We start from the raw sequence: 22,565 nt of genomic DNA on the forward strand, positions 1-22,565 counted from the left end.
AGGGAGTGCAAGAAACCTTTCTGAAAAACATGTGCTCCTTGGCCTCTTGAGAGCTGAAGCACTTCAGCTCTGAGCTGCAATTGAGCAGCCCCCCTTCCTGCAGCTTTCAGCATGGAGGTGTGCCTGCCTGTCTGCTGGGCTGCTCTGCTGATGGGGGGTGCTGACTGGCATGTGGTGCATCTCACCTGCAGCTGAGCTCAAGAAGTTGTGCAGGCTGGCTTGAGTAAATCTTTATGTTCATGAACAGATTGAAAAAGAAATACCAACGTTCTGTAAAAGCTGTTAAACAGATTTATGAATGGCAGCTGTTTTTATTGGAGTGTTGGGCTCCTTCTCCAAAGCATCAGGGTGCTTGCATATTGAGGAAAGAAGTCCTGATTTTCATAATGCAAGCTGTGTGATATGGAGCTTTTCCTAAATTTTGGTCACAAATGGCGACTGATTATATTGCAAAATCAATTTGATTGTTGCAAATAGATAATTTCAGGAGGATTTTTTTTTTTCTCTTGCTGACTTTAATAGTGTGTTGGCCATTTCTGGTGAAGAAGTCACTATACTAGTTTGGACTTTAATTATTAAAGTACATCACTCTAAGGTAGTTGTAGGGTTACATACCACGTAATGAAGTGTCCTTGGGATTGTTCTGGGACGATTAGTTACTAATTACTGTCTGTGCCTCTGCTGTTAGAAGGCAAGTAATTCCAGAGGCCAGTAAATGCATGGTGAGGAGAGAACTCTGACGAGCCATGTAGTGAAGTTGTTGCTCTAGTGGAATGGTTTTGTGCATTGCATATCTGGAAACAGAATGAAGTCCCTGCTATCCTAGTGCTTCAGAATAGTTAAAGCATAGATCGTATCTATTGCAGAAACTTAAAAGGTAGGAAATAAAAAATGTGAAATTTCTAGATAAAACAAAGTGCTTGTTCTGAGTACTTCTAATTCATGTGATGATGCATGAATTCCTTAGATACCTTCCTGTTCTCTCAGTGTGTTTTGTTGGTGGCACGGTATTTGGGCACGTGCTGTCTTCGGGATTGAGATGTCCCCCTTGTGTTTTGGAATCTGTTTTTGTGGAGCTGTGGTCCCGGGGAAGTCCTGGCTGTGTTGAGTTCTGGGTGACGAGTGTTGTCTTCATTGCTGTATCGAGATCTAATGCAACAGTTGTGCCTTGTTGTTGCTGGTGGCTGCTATAAGATGACTAAGAAAAGTGTTGGTGAAGGACAAGTGTTTGATGAGAAGTCACATTTGCTGCCAATTCTGAGAGGCATCCAGAGCCCTGGGTAGGCAGGGTGCTTATTTACTGTAACACACAGATCTATGTCACTTACCTCTGGAATTGAGAAGCAGCAAGAGGAACTCTTAAATATTGCTTTTAAAAAAATAAAAAATTTGTTTGTAACAACACAAATTTCTGTTAGATAAAAGGATGTTTGAGCTGCAGCTTAGGGCTCAGATTTGGCCATAGGTGATTTAGAATACAACTTTAGAGTGAATGGTGGAGCTAATGTAGTCAAACAGATTCAAAGGTAATAGCATTAAGTGAACTCATGTGCTAATAGGAATTTTTGTTCAGCATTTGGAAGTGAAAGAATAATGCATTGGTGGTTTGTTTGTTTGTTTTTGTCCTGAATGAGCCATCAAAGTAATATTACACAAGAAAAGTGGAAGTTATTCCAGGATAACATAAGCAGAGCATTTTGATTAGATCTAGAGTCTGTTTGAGGTGCGTTAGAAAGGCATTGGTGAGAGCATGCCTCTGGCTGGTCAGAAACTCGGGTTGTAATTGGAACTGGCAGAGGGAGAAGCAGCAGTAGGTGTGAGGATGGAGGCAGTGCAGGGCCTATCGTGGGAGGAGCCCCATGTTTGGCTTACTTGGCTTCTGAAGCAAAATGAACATTGGAATTTTCCAGGGGGAAAGTGGCATCATATTGGAAATACTGTGATTCTGCTGTATTGTAGAATGATTTCACTGTTAAAATAGTTTTACTTCCTGGAGTACTTATGTGAAATATTTTATATAAATCATAGCAGTGATCATTATTTTCATGGTTCTTAATAGATTTCTTACAGATTTCATAAGATGCTTAATGCCATCAACTTGTTTTCCAAGTATTTTTACCCTCCTGCAGAGAACGGTGTAGCAGAGGGGATTGCCTCATTCAGAATTTGTTATGCTGATTACAACACCTGTGTATTTTCTGTTGGTCACTAAGCACAAAGCAGTCTTACTGAATCTGTGGGTCAGAAGTGACAGCTTCATTTGGGGTCAGTAGGAACAGTGTGGAGTGTGAATCTTAATATCATTGTGTCTTTAGCAGCCCTGTTCACCTTGGATGTTCTGAAGGTGGCTGGCTGACCCGTTTTTGCTGGCAGCATGCTTCTGTGCCGAGCTTCTCGTTAGTTCTGTTGAAGCATGTGAACCAGACTGATAGCTTGCTTAAATGATACTTGATCACACAGTTGAACATAGCTTGCTTGACAAACTTGTGCTGTAGGTGGAGCGGGTTTCCAGATGGGTTTGCATTTCTTTACTGAGATTTGCATTCTACAGTGTTTTCTGTACCTAGCAGTTGCTTAAAGGAAACATAATCGTTGGAAGAGACAAACCGCATGGATAGCTGCTGCTTATGATTTACTTCATATTCCACAGTGAATTAAAAGCTGATGTGACAATAAAATTATTACTTTTTCCCTTCTGTACGGTGTGGATTTGTGCAGTACAGACTGGAGACAGCGTGGCTGGCTCCCTTTATGCATGAGGAGTGATGAAGCTCCCTGTTGTTACAGGGCTGCTCACTCTCTACCAGCCCCCACAGCTATGAAATTCAGCTTGCTTTGGGACAAAGACAGCACTGAGTGAAGTGAAGCCTTGTGCGTTTATAGAGCACACGTCCTATAAACCTCAGCCTCAAAGCTGCTGCTACAGAAAGGATTTCTCGCACGCTCAGAATGAAATGCTAATTGATTGCTGCTCTCTTCTGCACATTCTCATTGCGCTCATCCAAAGCCTGAAACACGCTGCATCTTTTCTTGAATGTATGTCTTGGGAGCAGACGAGAGACGGGGCTGATAGTTGCTATAGCCATGCAGTCACATGCAACTGGAGAGAAGGAAATTCAAGTCTCTGTGCCTATGCTGTACTGTACATTTAGTAAAAGAGAGTGTGTAGCATGATCCCTTATGCTGTTTTTTTTTCCCCTAGTGGGATTATCTACTTCAGGAGCTTGACGCAGGAGTAAAGCATCACATATACTGCGTCTAATACAACTGCAAGAAAGTGAATCTGTTTAAAGCCACTCCTAGTGCTGATGTCTGCCTTCTCCTTTCAGCTGCTCTTGGTGTGCAGCAGCCGTCGCTGCTTGGAGCCTCTCCTACAATATACACCCAGCAGACGGCGCTGGCCGCGGCAGGGCTGACTACGCAAACGCCAACCAACTACCAGCTAACTCAGACGGCCGCTTTGCAGCAGCAGGCGGCAGCTGCAGCAGCTGCCTTACAGCAGGTAAAGAACAGAGCGTTTGTGGTTGTTGTTAGGAACTTAGAAATATAAAACACTTTGTGAAGCAGAAGTATGTATAAGGAAAGAAAGTGGGGAAATATTTACCTTTGTTTTGTAAACTTGTTTAAAAAACAAACAAACAAACAAACCAATAGGATCGTAGGTCTGCAGCTATTGACAGATGAATTGGGGAAGGTGGGAATTTTGGCTGTGGAGGTGCTGACCGTTGACTATGGAATGCAGTTCAGGAAAAGGAGTTCTGCCACACCTAGGCTGAATATCTCAAATTGCAAATATCCCCAGTAACCATATGTAACTTATGACTTGATGTCATTTTGCATGATTTCATGCAGATTCTACTATATGTGCTAATGTAAAGCTTTGGCTAGGAAGTCCTGTCAGAATCCAGTCCAATGATGAAGAGTATTATAAAAGTAGCACATATTGATACTATTTCTATATTCTGTTGTTACATTTGAATAGTTTTTATCTCAAACATGTCTAGCAGTTAATTGAATTTGATATTTTGGGCCTAATAATACTTCCTGTTCATGAAATATTTTGCTTTTATCTGTTTCAGCAATATTCACAGCCTCAGCAGACTCTCTATAGTGTACAGCAACAGGTTTGTCTGTTTCTTACTGTGTACATCACAAACTTGAAAAATAATGTTGGTTGTGTCTATTGTAGGAGTTGTCTACAAAAACATTCTCACATGGGAAGTTATTAAAGTAACATTTTGTGTAGTGAAAGAGAGCTTGAAGTTTACAAACTTGGAGAGATATATCCAGAACGGAAGCCTGCCTACCTTAATGCAAAAAGAAAATAAAACATACACACTATTCAATGTGTACACGATTCTTTCTAAACTTTGCTCTAATCAGGGCCGTGTATTTTAACTGCTGGAAAGATGCTGTCCAAAAAAAGTTCCCTTTTACATATTTCATGGTCTTTGAATTTACAGGACTTTGAAAAAGACTAACAGGACAGGGGATTACAGGCCTAAGCTTCTCCAGCTGCCAAAACTTTTTTTTATATTCCTGTTAAATTTCAGTTACAAGGAAACGTCTGCTTACTGAATAAATCTGGATTGCACAATGTTACAATTAACCAAATGAACACAATTTTATGAATATGCAAACTGCTTAAATGACCAAATCCCCAAAGGACTCTTAGTGATTCAGATTAAGCAAAAACTGCTCTTACTTGTAAAGAGGAGGTGGAATTGTACAGTTTCCTTAAGCATATAAAATTAATTTATAACTTTATTTATTTTAAGTTGCAGCAACCTCAGCAGACCATTTTAACTCAGGTTAGTTTGGTTTTATTGTTTGGTCTTCACCCCCAAACACAGATAATGCAAGAGCACAAATTTCTGACTTCCTGAGCATTTCAATCTGTAAAATGAACTAATATGAGTGGACATCTTATTGGTATAGATTTATTTTATCCAGATGTTAAAATATGCATAGCCTTGGTTTCAAAAGTTTAATGGCAACTGCTTTTCCTTCATATTGAAGGAAATGTATGTTGAATACTTTTTTTTGTTTGAACTTCAAGTATTCAGTTGTTTTGCAATAATGGGGAAAGTCCTTTAAAGAGGAATTTAACTTTGTGCTAACCTTATTGCAGTATGAATACTAGAGGTCTACAAAGAATCTTGCTGAGCTTGAGAAAGTTGAACATGCAACCATTTTAACACTTTCCTTGGTTTCTAGTACTGTTTACACTTAACATAACCATTCTTAGAAAAAAATGAAGTAAAAATAGTTTACTTAATTTCAGTGTTTTACTGTGTTTTAATAAGAAGACAAGCACTTAAATTTGTTGAGTTAGAGAAGGGTTCTGTTAGCCTCAGCCTTTAACCAACTTGGAATAAATAGTTAGGATACAACTGGGGAGCGATCTGTAAGCATGTGTTACTAGCAGAGTTAGCATTTCTCTCTCTTCAACCCATTGGGTTACTTGTAAACAATAATGAAGTCTTCATTTTTTTTTTCTAGACAATGTTAATATTTTGAGAAAGTTGACTTTTTTAAAGGATAAAGCCAGACTCCATTCAAAATAGATAATCATCTTCAAAAATAAAAAATAATAAAAAAATAAAGACTTCCACCTTCTGAAAATCTCTGTTCAGAATAGTTGCTCTAGAGATTTCATAAGCTTTTCTCTACATGGGTTAAAAACTGTTCCTTGTAGACATATCATCTGGTTATGGGATTCATAGTTTTGTTTATTTTGCTTACAGCCAGCTGTTGCACTACCTACCAGTCTTAGCCTATCTACTCCTCAGCCAGCAGCCCAGATAACTGTTTCTTACCCAGCGCCCCGCTCAAGTCAGCAGCAAACGCAACCGCAAAAGCAGCGCGTCTTCACTGGGGTTGTTACTAAACTGCATGATACATTTGGTTTTGTGGATGAAGATGTCTTTTTTCAACTTAGGTAAGGTGTAAACATTTGTCTGCTGATGTGTTCTGTGCTGCCCTTGCTATATAAAAGGTTTATGTTACTGCATTATAATTCCGTGACTCAACTCACGGTGTCTACAGTTAGCTTTTCTCAGTCAGCACTGAGTCAGATGCTGAGTTAGTAGACAGCAGGTCTGAGTTCCTTGCATGAATTTTTGAGTTTTCTTAATGCAAAATCCAAAGTTAAAAGATGCAGAAGATAGTGAGCTCCTTATAATATGAAATTGCAGAATTTGTGGGTGATTAAATGCATATATTTTGCTATCTGCCTATCTTAATACAGTATAGTTGAGGAATTTGTGTTAGAGCCAAAGACAGGTATTAAATTCTTTTGTGTACTCCAAATTGAATGTACCTGTTCTTCCTTCAAGCCTTCTTTGTGAACTTATATCTGCTTTTCCCAACTTCAAACGTAACTTATAAATGTAAAAATAGTTTCTGTAGCTAAATAAGACTCACAGTATGTTTATTGCAATATTTGCAGTGCTGTTAAAGGAAAGACACCTCAGGTGGGCGACAGAGTATTAGTAGAAGCTACTTACAATCCTAATATGCCGTTCAAATGGAATGCACAAAGGATCCAGACGCTTCCAAATCAGGTAGGAGGGTTGCCCAGTGTATCTTTTACTGACCTCTTCTGGTTTAAGCACCTTCACAACTCATTTTCTTTTCTGCTATTAGAACCAGACACAGGCTCAACCGTTACTCAAGACACCTCCGGCAGTTCTTCAGCCCATTGCGCAGCAGACGGCATTTGGTGTTCAGGCACAGCCTCAGCCACAGTCCTTGTTGCAGGCGCAGATATCGGCAGCTTCAATCACACCTCTGCTTCAGACACAGCCTCAGCCATTGCTGCAGCAGCCGCAGCAAAAAGGTGCTCCTTCAGCGTGCTAAGCTTGTCCTTACTGTGCTTAGTGTGATTTTTTTTTTTTCTGTCAGTGCGAAGTCTGAAGTAACAGTTAAAGTAATGTGGAAAGAATCCCACAGAAGGGCAGGTTCATAATTTTTCAGTTAGAACATGCATCTTTTTGCAACTGTATGCATGGCACATTGCCTCCTCTACTAGCTCAAGGGTCACCTGGTTAGTGACATTCCTACAGACTCTTGTCACTCCTACTAAGATGTCATAATCTGAAAGCAAATTTGGTATAGTTTTTGTTCTGATACTTCTGCAGAAAACAGGGAGAGTTGAAAATTGTGGTAGTGTTGTTCTTCAGCACCATTTGGAATGTTCAGCAGAGTCAGGTTTTGCATAATGGTGTTGTTAAAACTGTTATTTCTATATTAGAGTTTTATTCATTTCAGCCAGCCAAATTGACATTTATGAAAAAATAAAAATTATTGAATATGGCAGATCTGAAACCAAGTCTGTTGTGATATCACTTGATCTTTGGGTGGCTGACAAATCAGTAATAGAATTGATGATAAGACAATCAAGGCATTGTCTTCTTACCCACAAGAAAAGCAAGGAGAGGACATCATCTAAGCAGAACTGTTTTGGATAAGTGTTTATTACAGTCTAATTGGTCCTGGTTGTTCATCAGTGTTTATTTGCTCTATTTATAATCAGTTAAGTGTGTATTGTCTTGAGCCAGCAGAATTATATGTTCGGGAATTGATACACCAGGATAATCAGATGATATAAGAGTAATTTTTATGAGAAGCTAGTTCCTATTCATAGGTAAAAACATCGTAAATAAGTTGTAGGTTTTCTTTATTTTTTTGAGTATGTGATATACCCATCTTAAAAACGTTACTTTTCTAAGAGAAGATTTAGGTATTTACTAGGGTAACTACTATATGCTTAGATTTGTATTAACTTCTGTATTAAAAATATACTTTTAAAGCAGTTTTGCTTCCTGAAATAAATTCTAGAGGCTAAATTTGTATCGGTGAAGAAAAGCAAAGGTCTCTTGAGTTTCTTGGTAAGGACGATGTTAATCAGTAGATCAGTTTGACTCGAGATGTTTTAGAAAACGTACACACACACAAGGAAAACAACAGTAAAGTGGCAGTGTTTTTAGGGACTTACTCAGTGTCCTCTGCTACGTACTGATTCTGTTTGTTTTTGTTCCAGCTGGTTTGTTACAGCCCCCTGTCCGTCTAGTTTCACAGCCTCAACCGGCTCGAAGATTGGACCCACCATCCAGATTTTCCGGGAGGAATGACAGAGGAGGAGATCCTATGCCAAATCGAAAAGATGACAGGAGGTGTGCTGTTGACAGATCTTCATAGTCTGCTCTGATTATAATCTAGTCGAAGAAAGCCGAGCTGCTTTCTCTAGGCTGGGACAACTGTTTTTAGCATTAGATAACTAATAACATTAGTTAAATGGAACTCAGTGAAGAGTTCTTACCTGTTTGAAATAAAATAATTGGATTTATCAGCCTCTTTTGTAAAGAAATTCCTCATAGCGTTTTTTCAGCATACTCTCCTTTCCCTCTTGTGAGTCATCCCTGAGAAGTCTAGCTTCCTTTGTGGTACAAGCTTTTTGTGTTACAGATGTGCTTTGCATGTTGCTATCATGTATGCATTTTCTTTTAAAGCCGTGAGAGAGATCGGGAGAGACGTCGATCTCGGGAGAGATCCCCGCAGAGAAAGCGCTCCAGAGAGAGGTCGCCTCGACGAGAGAGGGAGAGGTCGCCCCGAAGACCACGACGTGTTGTTCCTCGTTACACAGTTCAGTTTTCTAAGTTTTCATTGGACTGGTACGTTTATAACACCAGCTTTTCACTTAAAGATATCATTTTAATAGTGGGCACAAATTACTGGGCAGTGGGAAGTGTCAGCAAGTGTATTTAGTGAATGTTATGATTGCAACTTCAAAGTAGCATCCAATAAATACATCATGGCTGAGAATTGTGAGTGAAATTTTCTGGGCTCCCTGTTAACCTTTTGGTGTTAATGCAAATTGAATTTATAACCTTATTGTTTAATGAGTATTCCCTAGTTTGTAGACACCTTTATTAGAAGGATGTTTAATAGTTGTTTTTTAATACCTGACTGATTAGATATATTACTCTTTAAGATGTCTCCAGTTAAGAAGTATGTTCATACTTATAATTATGTGCTTTTCTTACACTTTTTATTGCTGTACCTTTCAAATACTGTTTGTTTCAGCCGCAGCTGTGATATGATGGAGTTGAGGAGGCGTTACCAGAACTTGTATATCCCAAGTGATTTCTTCGATGCTCAGTTTACATGGGTGGATGCTTTCCCAATGTCTAGACCATTTCAACTGGGAAACTACTGTAACTTCTATGTAATGCACAGAGAAGTAGACCCTATAGATAAAAACACTGCTGTCCTCGATCCACCTGATGCTGATCATCTGTACAGTGCTAAGGTTTGTAGTTTCCAGTGTTACAACTGCTCCTTAGATTTTTTTTTTGCCAATACAGTAAGAAAAAATACATATAACTGAACTGGGTTTTTTTTTTTATTTGAGCAAAATACAGTATTTTAAACCTTTTAGTAAACAGCTAGTAGATTGAACTTGAAGATTTATGATGGAAATTAATTGGTTTTTCTGTTACTAGAGCTGTCCTAAATCTTGTTTTTATGGAGATACTTTTGTATTCTCTGCACCCAGGAAACAAAGCTGCAGGATCTTTGAATGCATCTCTTAAGCAATTTTTATCTGAACAGTTTCTAAAACCCTTTCCTTTGATAGCTCTTCAATTAAAATAAGTCTGAAATTTCTGAATCTATTAGGTTTAGAAACAAAACTCTATTTTAGAAAGTCTTAATGTACTGACTGTTTAAAAAAAATATATATATATGGAAGCCTTGACTAAAATATCAGGTGTACTGTTTTTTTTTTTTTCATTCTACCAATGCAACTCCTTCAGAAAGTTGAGCTTTAAAATACAATCTTTAAATGAGAAAATAGCTTTGTGTTACATAATATTAAGCTATTTAGGTTATTAAGAAAGCTTGCTAGATTTGGCAGGGCCAGTGGGATGCTAAGAAGGTGCAGATGAACGTCAACCAGCTCTTGGGATTGCAACAAAATGGGAGAAGTCTGTTACTTAAACCAGGAATGTACTGAGTACTTCTCAGTATAAGCTATTTGGCATATAGTAGAAACATGTGAAGAAGAACAGCAGTCTGCATGTTACTTTATATGCTTTCAGTTTATTTTTTTTTTTAAGATCACGTGGGATGCATATGGAATAGTGAGGGACTGAGAGAAGTCTTTGGCAGACATTTTAAGCTGAAGTTCTGTGATTTCTATTTACTTTTTTCTGATATTTTGTGATATTAAGATAAGCATAGGGGGGTGTGTGTGTGTGTGTGTGTGTGTTCACAAGTTTTGGTCATTGTTTACCATTTATACTGGGAGACCTTCACAAGACTGACCTGATTTACACAACAGGTGATGTTGATGGCTAGCCCTAGTATGGAAGATCTCTATCACAAGTCCTGTGCTCTGGCTGAAGATCCCCAAGAACTTCGTGATGGATTTCAGCATCCTGCTAGACTTGTAAAGGTAAATATGCCAGATACTCTTGGTAATGACGGTTGTTATGCCAAAAAAGGAAGAGTTTATAAGCAGTTAAGTGACTTCATTTTCACTCTGAAAAGATCTAGTTTGGATATTACTTCTCTTTCCAATTTAGTGGAGTCTTATCTTCATTGCTTTCACATTTACTGTTTTCTCACTCAACATAGGTGTTTGGAGAAACCTATTTGTATTATTAACTTTGTTATCTTTTTTTTTTTTACAAGTGTTTAAACCTTTTTAAGGTCTCAGCTGTGACGAGAATACAAATGAAGCAATAGTTCATTAACTACTGTAGTGAAACTTAACAATTGTTAAACTGAACAACCTGTAGGTGCTATGATATTTCAAGACAACATACTTGTTGTTTTTCACTTAAACGCCATCCTAAAACCAGTGGGAATATCGAATTTGTAGATATAATGCTCTTGTGATCTTTTGTAGCTGTGCTTTATCACTTCTAAGCAGGTACATCTGTAAATACATGCATCAGAATTAAGACACCATTTAAATTAGAATTTGTTTTCTGTGTTAGAAAGGTTTTAATTGCAGAGGAACAAGCCTCTACCGATAAGGAAACTTGATGGAAAGTCTTGCAAACAAGAATGAGTGATGATGTTTTAAACCTATTCCATTTCTGAAATAGTCTGTGGAAAAAAAATAACTGAACTCTTTCTTGACTGACTTCCATTTTCAGATTTCAAAATAATTTGAGAGTTTGCTCATGGATTTCAGTGTGTGTGCTATGAAATATTCTTTACGCTTTGGGAAGATGACTTTTTACCCCTAGCAGGGGAACATTCAGAAGACTCTTTCTGTCTAGTTTTTAGTGGGTATGAAAGGCAAAGATGAAGCTATGGCTATTGGAGGACACTGGTCCCCATCACTAGATGGACCTGATCCAGAGAAGGACCCCTCGGTGCTGATAAAGACGGCTATTCGTTGTTGCAAGGCTCTTACAGGGATTGACTTAAGTGTGTGCACACAATGGTAAGTACTGTATTGCAAAGTAAAGTAGAAGTATTTTTCTGTTACGAAAAAATAAAAAATAATTATTAAAGGAAAAAAAAGAAGACGGGAAAACTTTTTTTTTCCTTGCCAGCTGCTGTTGGTAGTGCAGGTAAACTTCTCAAAGGGTGTTCTGTTTCGTAATAAGTTTGATTGGTGCCTACTTTGCTGAATATTGTATTAAGGACTCATTAAAGATTCTGAATTTATTCTGACTTGTTATGCTGTAATTTTTATTGAATGTGTTGAAAATGCTTTTCATTTTGTACATAGCTGAAGAAGATCGCCAAGAGAACTTCATTTCATTGTTCTTTTGTAAATACTTAGCTGTTGGTTATATAGCCATATTTTCTCTTGATGAGTTTATTTGTCCTGTCAACGTGATTTTATTAATATCACAAAAATGTCTGTTGTGTGCTAAATTTCACATACTTCATTGCCTCTTATCCGCATATTAAACCTGCGTGTACTAAATAAGAAGTATGAAACAGGATTTTGTTAGTTGTCTTCCTTTCCAATTGCGATGCATCTTTACAAACATGCTGAAAGAGAAAATATGGCTTCCATAATTTTTTTCTTTAGATAAACTTCAAGGTCTTGCAGCAAAATTTCTTTACTTGATGTGCTACAAGTGATCTAGGCTCTTTAAAATGTATTGTAGAATTTTTTTTCCAACATGCTTCTTCCCTTGCAACAGGTACCGTTTTGCAGAGATTCGCTACCATCGCCCTGAGGAGACGCACAAGGGGCGTACAGTTCCAGCTCATGTGGAGACAGTGGTTTTATTTTTCCCGGATGTTTGGCATTGCCTTCCCACCCGCTCAGAGTGGGAAACCCTCTCCCGAGGATACAAGCAGCAGCTGGTCGAGAAGCTTCAGGGTGAACGCAAGGAGGCTGATGGAGAACAGGCACTGAACGCTAATCCCTTTTTCTATTTCTGCTTCTCACAGGCACAGGAACACAGGCACAAAATGCACATCACATACTACACAACATACATACATAGGAAGAACATAACTGGTAACAATGACTGGTAAACCAGCTTTCAGCAGTGTAGTGAATGTTGGTTTTTATTTTTATTTCAGCTAGTTTACTAACTTTAACTGTGTATGCCGATATCACAAATGGAATTAAATTGTGCTTACGATGCGCAGAACAATTTTTATCATAGAAGTAGTTGCTGGAATCTGGGACCAGTTGTTGAGTGAGATGCAGTTCATGAATAGCTGTCTTCAAACATTTTGCCATTTTCTAAAATTCCTAAATTCTCTCCTGTGGCCAGTTCTAATTGTGATATTTGAAACTCAACAGACACTAGTCTGAAACATCTGAATTTCAGGCCACGTGGCTGATCAGCATCTTGGATTGAGGGAAGGTCTGACTGAACAAAGAGTAACTTTGGGGATTTAAAACCTGGGGGAAGATCACACACTGTGCGGTTAATGGAGACCGGCAGTGTCTGTGTAACCCCGATATTCTTTGTGGTGTTGCTTATCACCCTTTTGTGTTCCACAGATCTGGCTTGTATTGGCTGAGTGGCACTGTGATCATTTATGAAGTGGTAGAATGTGTGTGTGAACTTGTCTAAACAATAACTTTAGGAGAAGACTGTCTGAAACAGTTGTGACCTTGCACAGATCAGCAACAGAATTTTAAAAATTACTGAAATACTTTCAAGCTTTCTGAATGATAAATTTAAGATTTTGTTTGTCAGGATGAAGAGGAAAAGGATGATGGGGAAGCAAAAGAAATCTCTACACCTACACACTGGTCTAAACTGGATCCAAAAACTATGAAGGTAACTACATTTCTAAACTTGATTCCATCATACGTTTTCTTTTTTAAAGCAGAATCTGAAATACAGCTGTCATTCCCTTAACCAGGGAGAACAATTTAGTAGTGTTTTTTGTTCCTTGCTGATTTTCATAAGTATTACATATGGCATCACAATATAAAGAGTGAGACTTCTGATTTGAGTAGGTGATTACGGGTAATTCAAGCTTTTGTGACTTCTGAACTTTGTATAATAATAAACTTGTCACATATGTTGCAGTTTAACTGGAAAATGAAAGTTCTGCATTAATCTGGTCATATCTATTCATGTTTAAAATGTGGAGTCTAAAATAGTTTAGTGTTAGTTTAAAAAGGCAGTAATGAGATGAAAATGTATCTCAGGAGACATAATAAAAAGTTTCCTCAAAAGAGATAATAGCCTTAAATTACCAAATCTTTCCCTGCCTCTATGAAGCCCTTAATAAAGGGGTCTTAAAGGAGAAAATGATTATAAATGTAATAATTTGTATCGGTACACACTGGTGCTACTCAGTAGAGATTTTTTAAAAATACACTTGACTTTTCAGTGATCTTGATTTTTACTTCACCTTTTCTGCTAATCACATGTTTTGCAATGTCACTGGTTGATACCACTTACAGAGCTTTTATTTACCAGGTAAATGACCTTCGCAAAGAATTAGAAAGTCGAACTCTTAGCTCTAAAGGACTGAAATCTCAGTTGATAGCTCGACTGACAAAGCAACTGAAAGTAGAGGAGCAAAAAGAAGAGCAAAAGGAGCTAGAGAAGTCTGAGAAAGAAGAGGAAGAGGAGGAGGATAGGAAATCTGAAGATGACAAAGAGGTTAGGTTTTGGATATATTTGGTTTAAGTCTTATTAAATATACATAAATACATAAAAATAGATATAAATTGGTTTAAATATATAAGTATAAAAAGTACAGGACTATGCCTTATTTTATAGTTCTCAGATGGCTGTGCTGGGAACTCTTGCTGTAATTTGAGATGCTAAATTACGTTGAAATTTTGGCAAGCTTCAATTCTTGTATCAGCAAAGTCAGCAGATATATGCAGCTGCCCTAAGGGTGACTGAATTAATGTCAGACAATAAACATAAGAGGAAGAAATTCCAGACTTCCCCTAAAAATGCTCATTTGCAAATGTGTGAACGCATTTAACGAGATCTTAAATTCTTAAACCTATCTGGAAAGTAGCTGCTTAGTTTTATTTGCATTTATTGATGTTCAAGCCATAGGGAGTTACTGTGGAAATGTTTATTTCAGTCTGTAAAAGGTTATAGAATCTCAAACAGTCCAGTTCTTTCACGTGGCTCTTGTTTTGGTTCTTTTTTCTGTATCATCAAACTTCATTTTTCACTTTTGGATAAACACCTTGTGCAGTGAAGTTTCCCAGTGTTGTAGCTGATAGTTTCAGTAGTGCTAAACTTGTTTTTATATTTCTTGAGGGTGAGCAAGATCTGTGCAATAATGCCAAAGTCCAGCCACGTCAAAAGGGCATAAATGCGTGGAAAACATTGTATTACTTGCTTTTAAACCTGCATTTTTTGTGTATTCTTACCTGCTAACTAGCATGGGATAAATTGGAATTTTTGACATCTGTGTGAACCTTTTTCTTGTCAACAGAGCAGAGGCTATGTTTTGTGCTTACTAATTCTTTCAGCTGCTGCCTTCTTCCAGAATTTAGATGAGCTGAACAGTCTTGGAATTTCTTGTGATATCTTCCTTCTATGATTAGGAGCAGGAAGATTTGATTGTTTGTCTTTTGGAGAGCAAAAGCTCTGCCGTGATTTATGTACTTGTAAGACTTTAATGCTCCTGCCTTGGCAATCGATAAGTTGCTTGGTATTTTGCCTTTAACCTTTATTTAAATTTGCATTAAGGGTATCTCTGTAAACTCCGTTTCCCATACTCAAAATTTGAGTTAATCATTTTCTGCTAGTTGTTGAAGCAGTGCTGGATAACTTTGGGAAATTATCAAATAAACTTTAGTCTTCCTATATGAGAAATAAGATATTGTAAGATTTCCCTGTGCTGCTCAGAATAAATGAAACACTCTTCCAGATCTCTGACTCCTTTGCTGGTTTACATCCCATTTTTTTGAAGTAAACTAGTTCTGTTCCTTCCAGTATTGAGTGAACATGCTGCACCTCACACCACAAAATAGTTGGAAGATGCTCATTGCTTTGAGGTTAAACAACATGGCATGTCTTGCTTTGTGTTGCTCAAGTTTCCAATCTTCACTCTTAGGCTGGTGTTGGCAATGGATGTGGAATACATTCTGTAGGTACTGGTGTAATTTCTGTTATCTGTCTTACATTTAGCAGTCTTAGGCTTTTCTTCTCTTTCTTCAAAGCAGTGAGTCCTAAAAACTAACATAGGTAGAAGCTGCAACTTTGGGAATATGCTTTGTGTTATTCTTTGCCTCTTCAGGAAGAGGAAAGAAAACGTCAGGAAGAGATGGAACGTCAGCGACGGGAGAGACGGTACATCTTGCCTGATGAACCAGCGATCATTGTGCATCCTAACTGGGCAGCAAAGAGTGGGAAGTTTGACTGTAGTATAATGTCACTCAGTGTTCTTCTGGACTATAGGTTGGAGGATAATAAAGAACATTCCTTTGAGGTAATTTAGCTGTGCCAGTATATTAAAGCAACTTTTTATTGAGCTATGCATTGTAATGTTGTGTTGAAGGAAAAAAATGCTGCCTAGCAAGTGCACATATGTTTAGAGTTACTTATTCTTTCTTTTTAATTCTGTGATAATCGTGGTTTTCTTAAATTCATGATAGCATGATAAAATAAAGCTTACTGTAATTATGTAAATAATTTTGTTGTGCGAGACCTAGAAAAAGCAATCCAGTATTTGGTAGCAGGTTTATAATAGCAGTGTAATCAGGTATAATATCCAGAAAGAACAGAGATTATAATTTGTACAGTTAGTGTAGGTCCTAAATTACTGCAACACGAGAGAGAACTACAAAGTTCTTTAAGGTTTGCATATGCAAAACAGATAGTAAGAAGTATCAAATGCATAAAACTGACATGGTGAAAATTAAGATAGCACCTCGTTACTTTTTTAATCAGAAGTGTAAAAATATTTAATATGCACATTGAAACTTTGTCAATTCTCATTCTTTATGTGCAGGTTTCATTGTTTGCAGAACTCTTCAATGAAATGCTTCAGAGGGATTTTGGTGTCAGAATTTATAAAGCACTGATTTCCCTCCCAGAGAGGGAGGACAAAAAAGACAAAAAAAGCAAAAAAGATGAACGAAAAGAAAAAAAGGAAGAAAAAGAAGAAGAAAATGATGAGCCAAAACCTAAGAGGAGAAAATCTGGAGATGATAAAGATAAAAAAGAAGATAAAGATGAAAAGAAGGTCTGTGTTAGCTTATATTTGAAGTACTATCCTGTCTGGATCAATATTAAACTGTTACTTGAATTTCACTTTGTTGTTGTGTTCTCAAACTTAGTTTTTATAGTGTTAGTTAATTGATCTGACTCGTTAATCTGTTTAAATAAGTTTTATTCAGTCATTCAAAAGTTTTACAGGTTTATTTGAGGATGATTTTAAACATCTCTCCCTCTCTCCCCTCGTTTACCTTTACCACTTAGATTTTAGTGTGTGTGGTTTTAAGTGACTAAACACAAGCATACTCAAATTTAGAATGAGCGCTAGGGTGATGTTTTTAATTTTGCTGTTTTTCAGTTCTGACTGGATTAATTTTTAGGAACTTCTGTTACAGAGGGAAGAGAAAAGGAAAGATGATTCCAAAGATGAAGAAGAAACTGAAGATGACAATAATCAAGAAGAATATGATCCAATGGAGGCAGAAGAAGCTGAAGATGAAGATGAAGGTATTTGGAGAATTTTTTGGCTTCCGGATTTTCTTTCAAGCTGGAAAATGCACTGAAAATAAAAATCTAAAAGTGCATTATTGCACTAATTCTATTTCAGTAATTCTGACCAGTGCTGCTTAACATGAGCCTTTCTGCTAGGCATTTTATTAACATAGCTTAAATAAATCTGTAGCTGTGGTATGTGGTAAGGCGTGCATATAGAAGTGGTTTTATTTTTTTCAGAATGCAGACCACTCGCAACTCCCATTGAAGTCAGTAGGAGATGTGAGTATTCAGCACCTCTGAAAAACCAAGCCACTTTGAAGTGCATAACTGTATATTCATCAGTTGTGACGTCATCCTGTTTTTATTAGACTGGAATGTAGTGTGGGACATGTTTTACGAAGCTGTAAGGAGATGATTTCTTTTTGAGTGGAGTTAGGCTTGCCTGAAGAAGTGGGGAAAAGGACTGGGGAATGTTTCTGACTGCACGAGCAGCAGGTAGCCCTCTTTCCCACCTCAGAGATTCAGGAAGATGTAAGGCATGCTGTGTGCTTTTTGGTTTGTACTTTTCAGGGGGAGGAAGGTGCCAAACAGGGTTTTCACCAGCGACATAGGTTTGAACTTGCTTACGTATTACAGTCTCAGTGTTTTCTAGCAAGTGTTTTCATTTATATTTTTTAGCAAAAATTATTGCACCAACCTGGAAAATGAGTGCTATCTCTCTTTTTTTCCCAAATTGACTCTTCATTGCTTGTAGTCTGACCCCTGAGCACATGCCCTGGACTCTTCTGCGCAAGCACTGCTACTTCCCATTATCTGCCCTTGTGCCATTCTCAGTGAGATTTGGTGAGACCCGATCCAACTTCCCATGGAGATGCAGGAGAAAGCTTGTAGTTGCTAGAAACGTATTTTCAAAATTAGAAAAGTGTTGGCATATGTAGGTTTTTCAAAGTTTTCCTCACAAGAAAGGTGAGCAGTTTCATAGAGAAATTTGTCATGTGATTCTGTGACAAAAAAAAAAAACACTTGTGAGTTATGGAGCTGCATGCCATGAAACATTCCTGTAGCTGTCACATTCCTCTTTCTTTTAGATTTAGTTTCACAGTACTGTCTTTTTAAAAACAAATGAACAAAGCCACTGCATTTGGTGCTTCATATCTTAACAAGCAGTGCAGTCCATAACATTGAGAATCTCAAGTTCAGGATCAAATGCACCAGTCATACCTCAATCAGTCATGAGTATAAACATGTTTTTAATATACAGTTCTTACTGCTTTTATAATGTAATCTAAAATATTGAAGAGTAAACAACGCTTTTTTTTTTTTTTTACCTAATAGGAATAACCATAGCTGAATGTAGACTTTGGCAAACCTCTTTAGGAAGAAGTAATTTTCTGCACACCACTTAAACAGATAGTGATGTTGGCACAACTGATTTTGGTCTGGTTAGCGTTTATTTCAGCTCTTCTATCCTGTATGTGTGATAAGTAAAGAATCTACAGGATAAAATAGTCAAATGTTTTAGGTTAAAGTAAGGTTAAGATAAGAACAACATCTAAGAGGAGTGATTTAATCATGTCATAGAGTGCCTTGGATTGGAAGGGACCTTAAAGATAATTGAGTCCCAGCTCCTGCTGTGGGCTGGCAGGCTGCCCAGGGCCCCATCCATGGCACTGTGTACCTCCAGGGATGATGTACCCACAGCTCTGGGCAGCAGTGCCAACACCTCACCACCCTCTGAGCGAAGAATCTCTTCCTGGCATTTAACATAAACTTGCCATCTTTTAGTTTAAAGCCATTCCCCTTTATCTTGTCACTTTTAGACCATGTAAGAAGTTGCTCTCCATCCTGCTTATAAGTTCCCTTCAAGTACTGCAAGGCCACAATGAGTTCTCCCTAATAAATATCATTTTTTTTTTATTTTGGGAGGGAAATATAATGTTTTCAGATGTTTGAGGGCTTATGTGAGCTTCTTAATGAACATGTTTTTTTTGAGATAATGTTTATTGAATCATTTACTGCGGGAATGTTGAATTTTCTTTCTGTCTTATAGACCGGGAAGAAGAAGAAATGAATAAACGAGAGGACAGAAGAGAGGGAAATAAGCATTGTAAAGAGAGGTCATCTAAAGATAAAGTAATTAACATCTTTCTTAACTTCATATAATCTTGTATAAAGATGTTATAATCAGAGTTTACCTTTGTTTTCATTTTATTTACGCTCTTGATTACTTCAGCACTTCTAAAGTGAACTTACATAAAAATATGTGACAGCTTGGGGTAAGGTGCATACAAGGTGCTTTAATCTACATTTTAAAGATTGTTGGATAAAAGCTCTTGGGGAAAAGAATCTTGTATAAATTTGAACTGATTTGTCTGAGCAATAATCACCTGAGAGGGAGGTGATTATTTATGGTTTTCTGTTGCTGTATTCTTAAGTTAAAAAAAAAAAAAAAAAAAAACAACAGAGGTTTAGCTTGACTAATAAAGTGGCTTTTTTTTTTTTAATCTTGCCTCCATAGGTTAAGGTTAAGGAATAGTATAGGTTAGATTTGTTATGCTTGAGTTTTTCTTATAAATGCTACAATAAAGTGTCCAACCCTTTTATTTTCCCCAGTGGAAATTAGGAGATAAAGAACAGAAATAAGGGGGGAAAACCAGATTGCAGAACTGTTTTACCTGCGAGAGCTGTGAATGTTCATTCATTATGTGCTTACAGGGACTTCATTTTGGAAATGGCTCTTCAATGAAATCTTGGGCTGGGGAAATAAGGATTTTTTTACTGTTTTTTCAAACTTTGAAAATGAATGTCATATGGATGACATATTAGTCTGGACAAAATGAAGCTGGCTGCCAGGTGTTTCTGTTCATTGTGCTGCAAGTCTTCTAAATATTTAGAAAGAGTATTCTTTTAATTAGCTTGCTTATATTGTATTTGAGTTCAGTAGATAAACATTAGTTATATTTAATCCCTCTTCTCTAAGAAATAATAAAAGAAACATGGTATAATGAACTGGGTAAACATCAGTTATCTGAAATGTGTACTTATTTTTTAGTATAGGATGTGAATATGGTATTTTTGACTTCTTAATGATCCAAATATGGATTTTCTGCAGGAGAAAGACAAGACACAGATGGTAACTGTTAATAGGGATCTTCTGATGGCTTTCGTTTATTTTGACCAAAGTCACTGTGGGTATCTTCTGGAGAAGGACATGGAGGAGATACTGTACACTCTTGGACTACACCTATCTCGTGCTCAGGTTTTGCATCTTCTTTTCCTAGCTTGTTTTCATTTCAAACCCCAGTATATTAAAATTTGAAAAGTTGTGCAATTTCTTTAATTAAGTTTTTCAAGTTAAAATACTCTTCCTTAGGTAGTTTAATTTGTGTATTAATCCCATACTTCTTTCCTGTGTTTTAGGTCAAGAAGCTACTTAATAAAGTAGTACTTAGAGAGTCCTGCTTTTACAGAAGACTAACAGATACTTCTAAAGATGAAGAAAACCAAGAAGAATCAGAAGAACTACAAGAAGATATGTTAGGTAGTACTTTTTTATTTTTGAAACTTATTGTTCCTGTGTGACTGTTTTGAGAGTTGTGAGATGCTTGCTTCCTTATGGTAACTAATTCAGATCTGCAGAGAACTTGCCATTTGGAAAAGTAAACCTTGGCAGTTTAACAGTTCCTAAATTTCTGTATTTCTGGCTTCCCTCAGGCCTTGTGTTTACTGGATGAATCTCAGGGTCCTGGAACAGGAAGGAAGGATAGAGGTTAAAAGTTGAATGTTGATTAACAACATATTACTCATTCACAGTAGGCCTGCAGTCAGGGGGATCAGTACTGTGGGTAGTAGAACAGTGTGTGTTGTTTTGTTTTTTGTTGGTTTTTTTTTTTTTTTAGACAAATTACTGCAAGGAGGAAAAGAAGAATGGCGTGAAATAAACTTTATTCTTTTTCCCCATGTAGGAAGAGACCACATCATATGCTTGTCTGTAATATTAAAGGTGTGACTTTTGAAGTTAGTATGGAACATTGCTTTTAAACTGATGTAGGAATTTGGAGGTTGATCACTGGAACTGTAGGCAACCGAAAAATGCCAATGATTATTTATCAATATTAATCTAATTTAGGAAACAGATTGCTGTTGCCATCACCTACAGTAAAGCAAGAATCAAAAGCTGTAGAAGAAAATGTTGGCCTTATTGTATACAATGGAGCTATGGTGGATGTTGGGAGCCTTTTACAGAAGCTGGAGAAGAGTGAAAGAGTGCGGGCAGAGATAGAGCAAAAGCTTCAGCTGCTGGAAGAAAAAACAGGTATGACATTGCTTTGAAGATGGTACTTACATGAATGCAAGATACTGAATCTTTTTTAGAAGATCAACTAATTTGTGATCTAGATTTCCTAGATCTTAGTATGTTATTAACTCTCATATTTTTCGCTTTCCAAGTCCTTTGTACTTGCACACCAGTAATCGTTGAAGTACAATTTGTTGCCATGCTTTGCCATAAGGCTCTGAAGTGTAGTTAGAATTCAATATGATAAATGATAATCCAATGCAGTCTTTAATGTTCTTTCAAAAAATAGTTAGGTGTTGGCATGTAAATGGAATGTTAGAGTGCAAAACGTGTTGGAAGTAACTGACTACTTTCTTCTTTAAGATGAGGATGAAAAGACCATACTGCAGCTGGAGAATTCTAACAAAAGTCTGTCTGGGGAGCTCAAAGAAGTCAAAAAGGACCTTAGCCAGCTGCAGGAGAACTTGAAGATCTCAGATGAGAAAAATTTGCAATTTGAGAGTCAGCTGAATAAGACAATCAAAAACTTAGCTACTGTTATGGATGAAATGCAGAGTGTGCTTAAGCAGGTTTGAATTTTTTTACTTTCATTTTTGATGGTTAAAATTATGTGGTTAAAAATAAAATATAACCTTTAAAACAAACCTTTTAAAATAAAATTGAAAATTTACGTGAATTCAGAGCAGTAGTGTCTCGGTGTATATTAGAGACTCGGAGATAATGATTTTTTTTTTTTTAAGAGAAAACTAGTGCAATGTACTTTCCAAAATGGGAACACAATTTTCTCCTGACTTAAATGTGAGAAATTTTTATAAATTTCAAACAATCATAATGTTTTCCTGTTCTGATCTTGTCTTTTTCCAATAATCCAAATCTGCTGTTTCATTTGATAAGTTGAGAATAATTTTTCAAGGCGGAATGTAGGTATTTTGGTGCTCCAGAGCATCTCCATCCTATGTGGATTACTTGCATCATATTCCCTGAAAATGCTGTGGAGACCCTGTAAGTAAGCCTGAACAGCTGTAGCTAATGAAGGCAGCTCAGTGGTAAACTGGTACAGTGAGGGTGCCTTGCTACTGCTTCTGTCAGTATAGAAACTTGCCAAATGTTTGACGTGTGGCTCCTTGTAGGAT

At 37.2% G+C, this 22,565-nt stretch overlaps 1 protein-coding gene and 1 non-coding gene across 7 annotated transcripts in view; both read left to right on the top strand.

Annotated features, from left to right (window-relative positions):
• Nucleotides 1-22,565, top strand: part of CCAR1 (cell division cycle and apoptosis regulator 1) — a 28,687-nt gene that overhangs the window by 2,257 nt on the left and 3,865 nt on the right. For 2 of the 6 annotated variants that reach the window (XM_085229299.1, XM_010714281.4), the window contains 23 exons: nt 3,330-3,502; nt 4,080-4,124; nt 4,779-4,811; nt 5,748-5,941; nt 6,452-6,566; nt 6,649-6,841; nt 8,045-8,177; nt 8,514-8,675; nt 9,088-9,313; nt 10,346-10,459; nt 11,295-11,461; nt 12,177-12,387; nt 13,194-13,277; nt 13,929-14,114; nt 15,721-15,912; nt 16,435-16,668; nt 17,036-17,147; nt 17,373-17,414; nt 19,186-19,268; nt 20,248-20,394; nt 20,556-20,676; nt 21,265-21,450; nt 21,796-22,001. In XM_085229299.1, coding sequence (XP_085085425.1) covers nt 3,330-3,502; nt 4,080-4,124; nt 4,779-4,811; nt 5,748-5,941; nt 6,452-6,566; nt 6,649-6,841; nt 8,045-8,177; nt 8,514-8,675; nt 9,088-9,313; nt 10,346-10,459; nt 11,295-11,461; nt 12,177-12,387; nt 13,194-13,277; nt 13,929-14,114; nt 15,721-15,912; nt 16,435-16,668; nt 17,036-17,147; nt 17,373-17,414; nt 19,186-19,268; nt 20,248-20,394; nt 20,556-20,676; nt 21,265-21,450; nt 21,796-22,001 — 3,359 coding nt within the window. The remainder of the gene's footprint in view (nt 1-3,329; nt 3,503-4,079; nt 4,125-4,778; nt 4,812-5,747; nt 5,942-6,451; nt 6,567-6,648; nt 6,842-8,044; nt 8,178-8,513; nt 8,676-9,087; nt 9,314-10,345; nt 10,460-11,294; nt 11,462-12,176; nt 12,388-13,193; nt 13,278-13,928; nt 14,115-15,720; nt 15,913-16,434; nt 16,669-17,035; nt 17,148-17,372; nt 17,415-19,185; nt 19,269-20,247; nt 20,395-20,555; nt 20,677-21,264; nt 21,451-21,795; nt 22,002-22,565) is intronic. The other 4 variants (XM_085229300.1, XM_085229302.1, XM_085229303.1 and 1 more) reach the window with 4 other exon arrangements.
• On the top strand, nt 11,079-11,143 carry LOC116216915 (small nucleolar RNA SNORD98). Its single transcript, XR_004160586.2, has one exon. It is a non-coding gene; the product is annotated as a small nucleolar RNA SNORD98 (small nucleolar RNA).

Source organism: Meleagris gallopavo, chromosome 8 (genome assembly GCF_905368555.1).
Source record: "Meleagris gallopavo chromosome 8, MGAL_WU_HG_1.1, whole genome shotgun sequence".
Classification (NCBI taxonomy): Eukaryota; Metazoa; Chordata; class Aves; order Galliformes; family Phasianidae; genus Meleagris; species Meleagris gallopavo.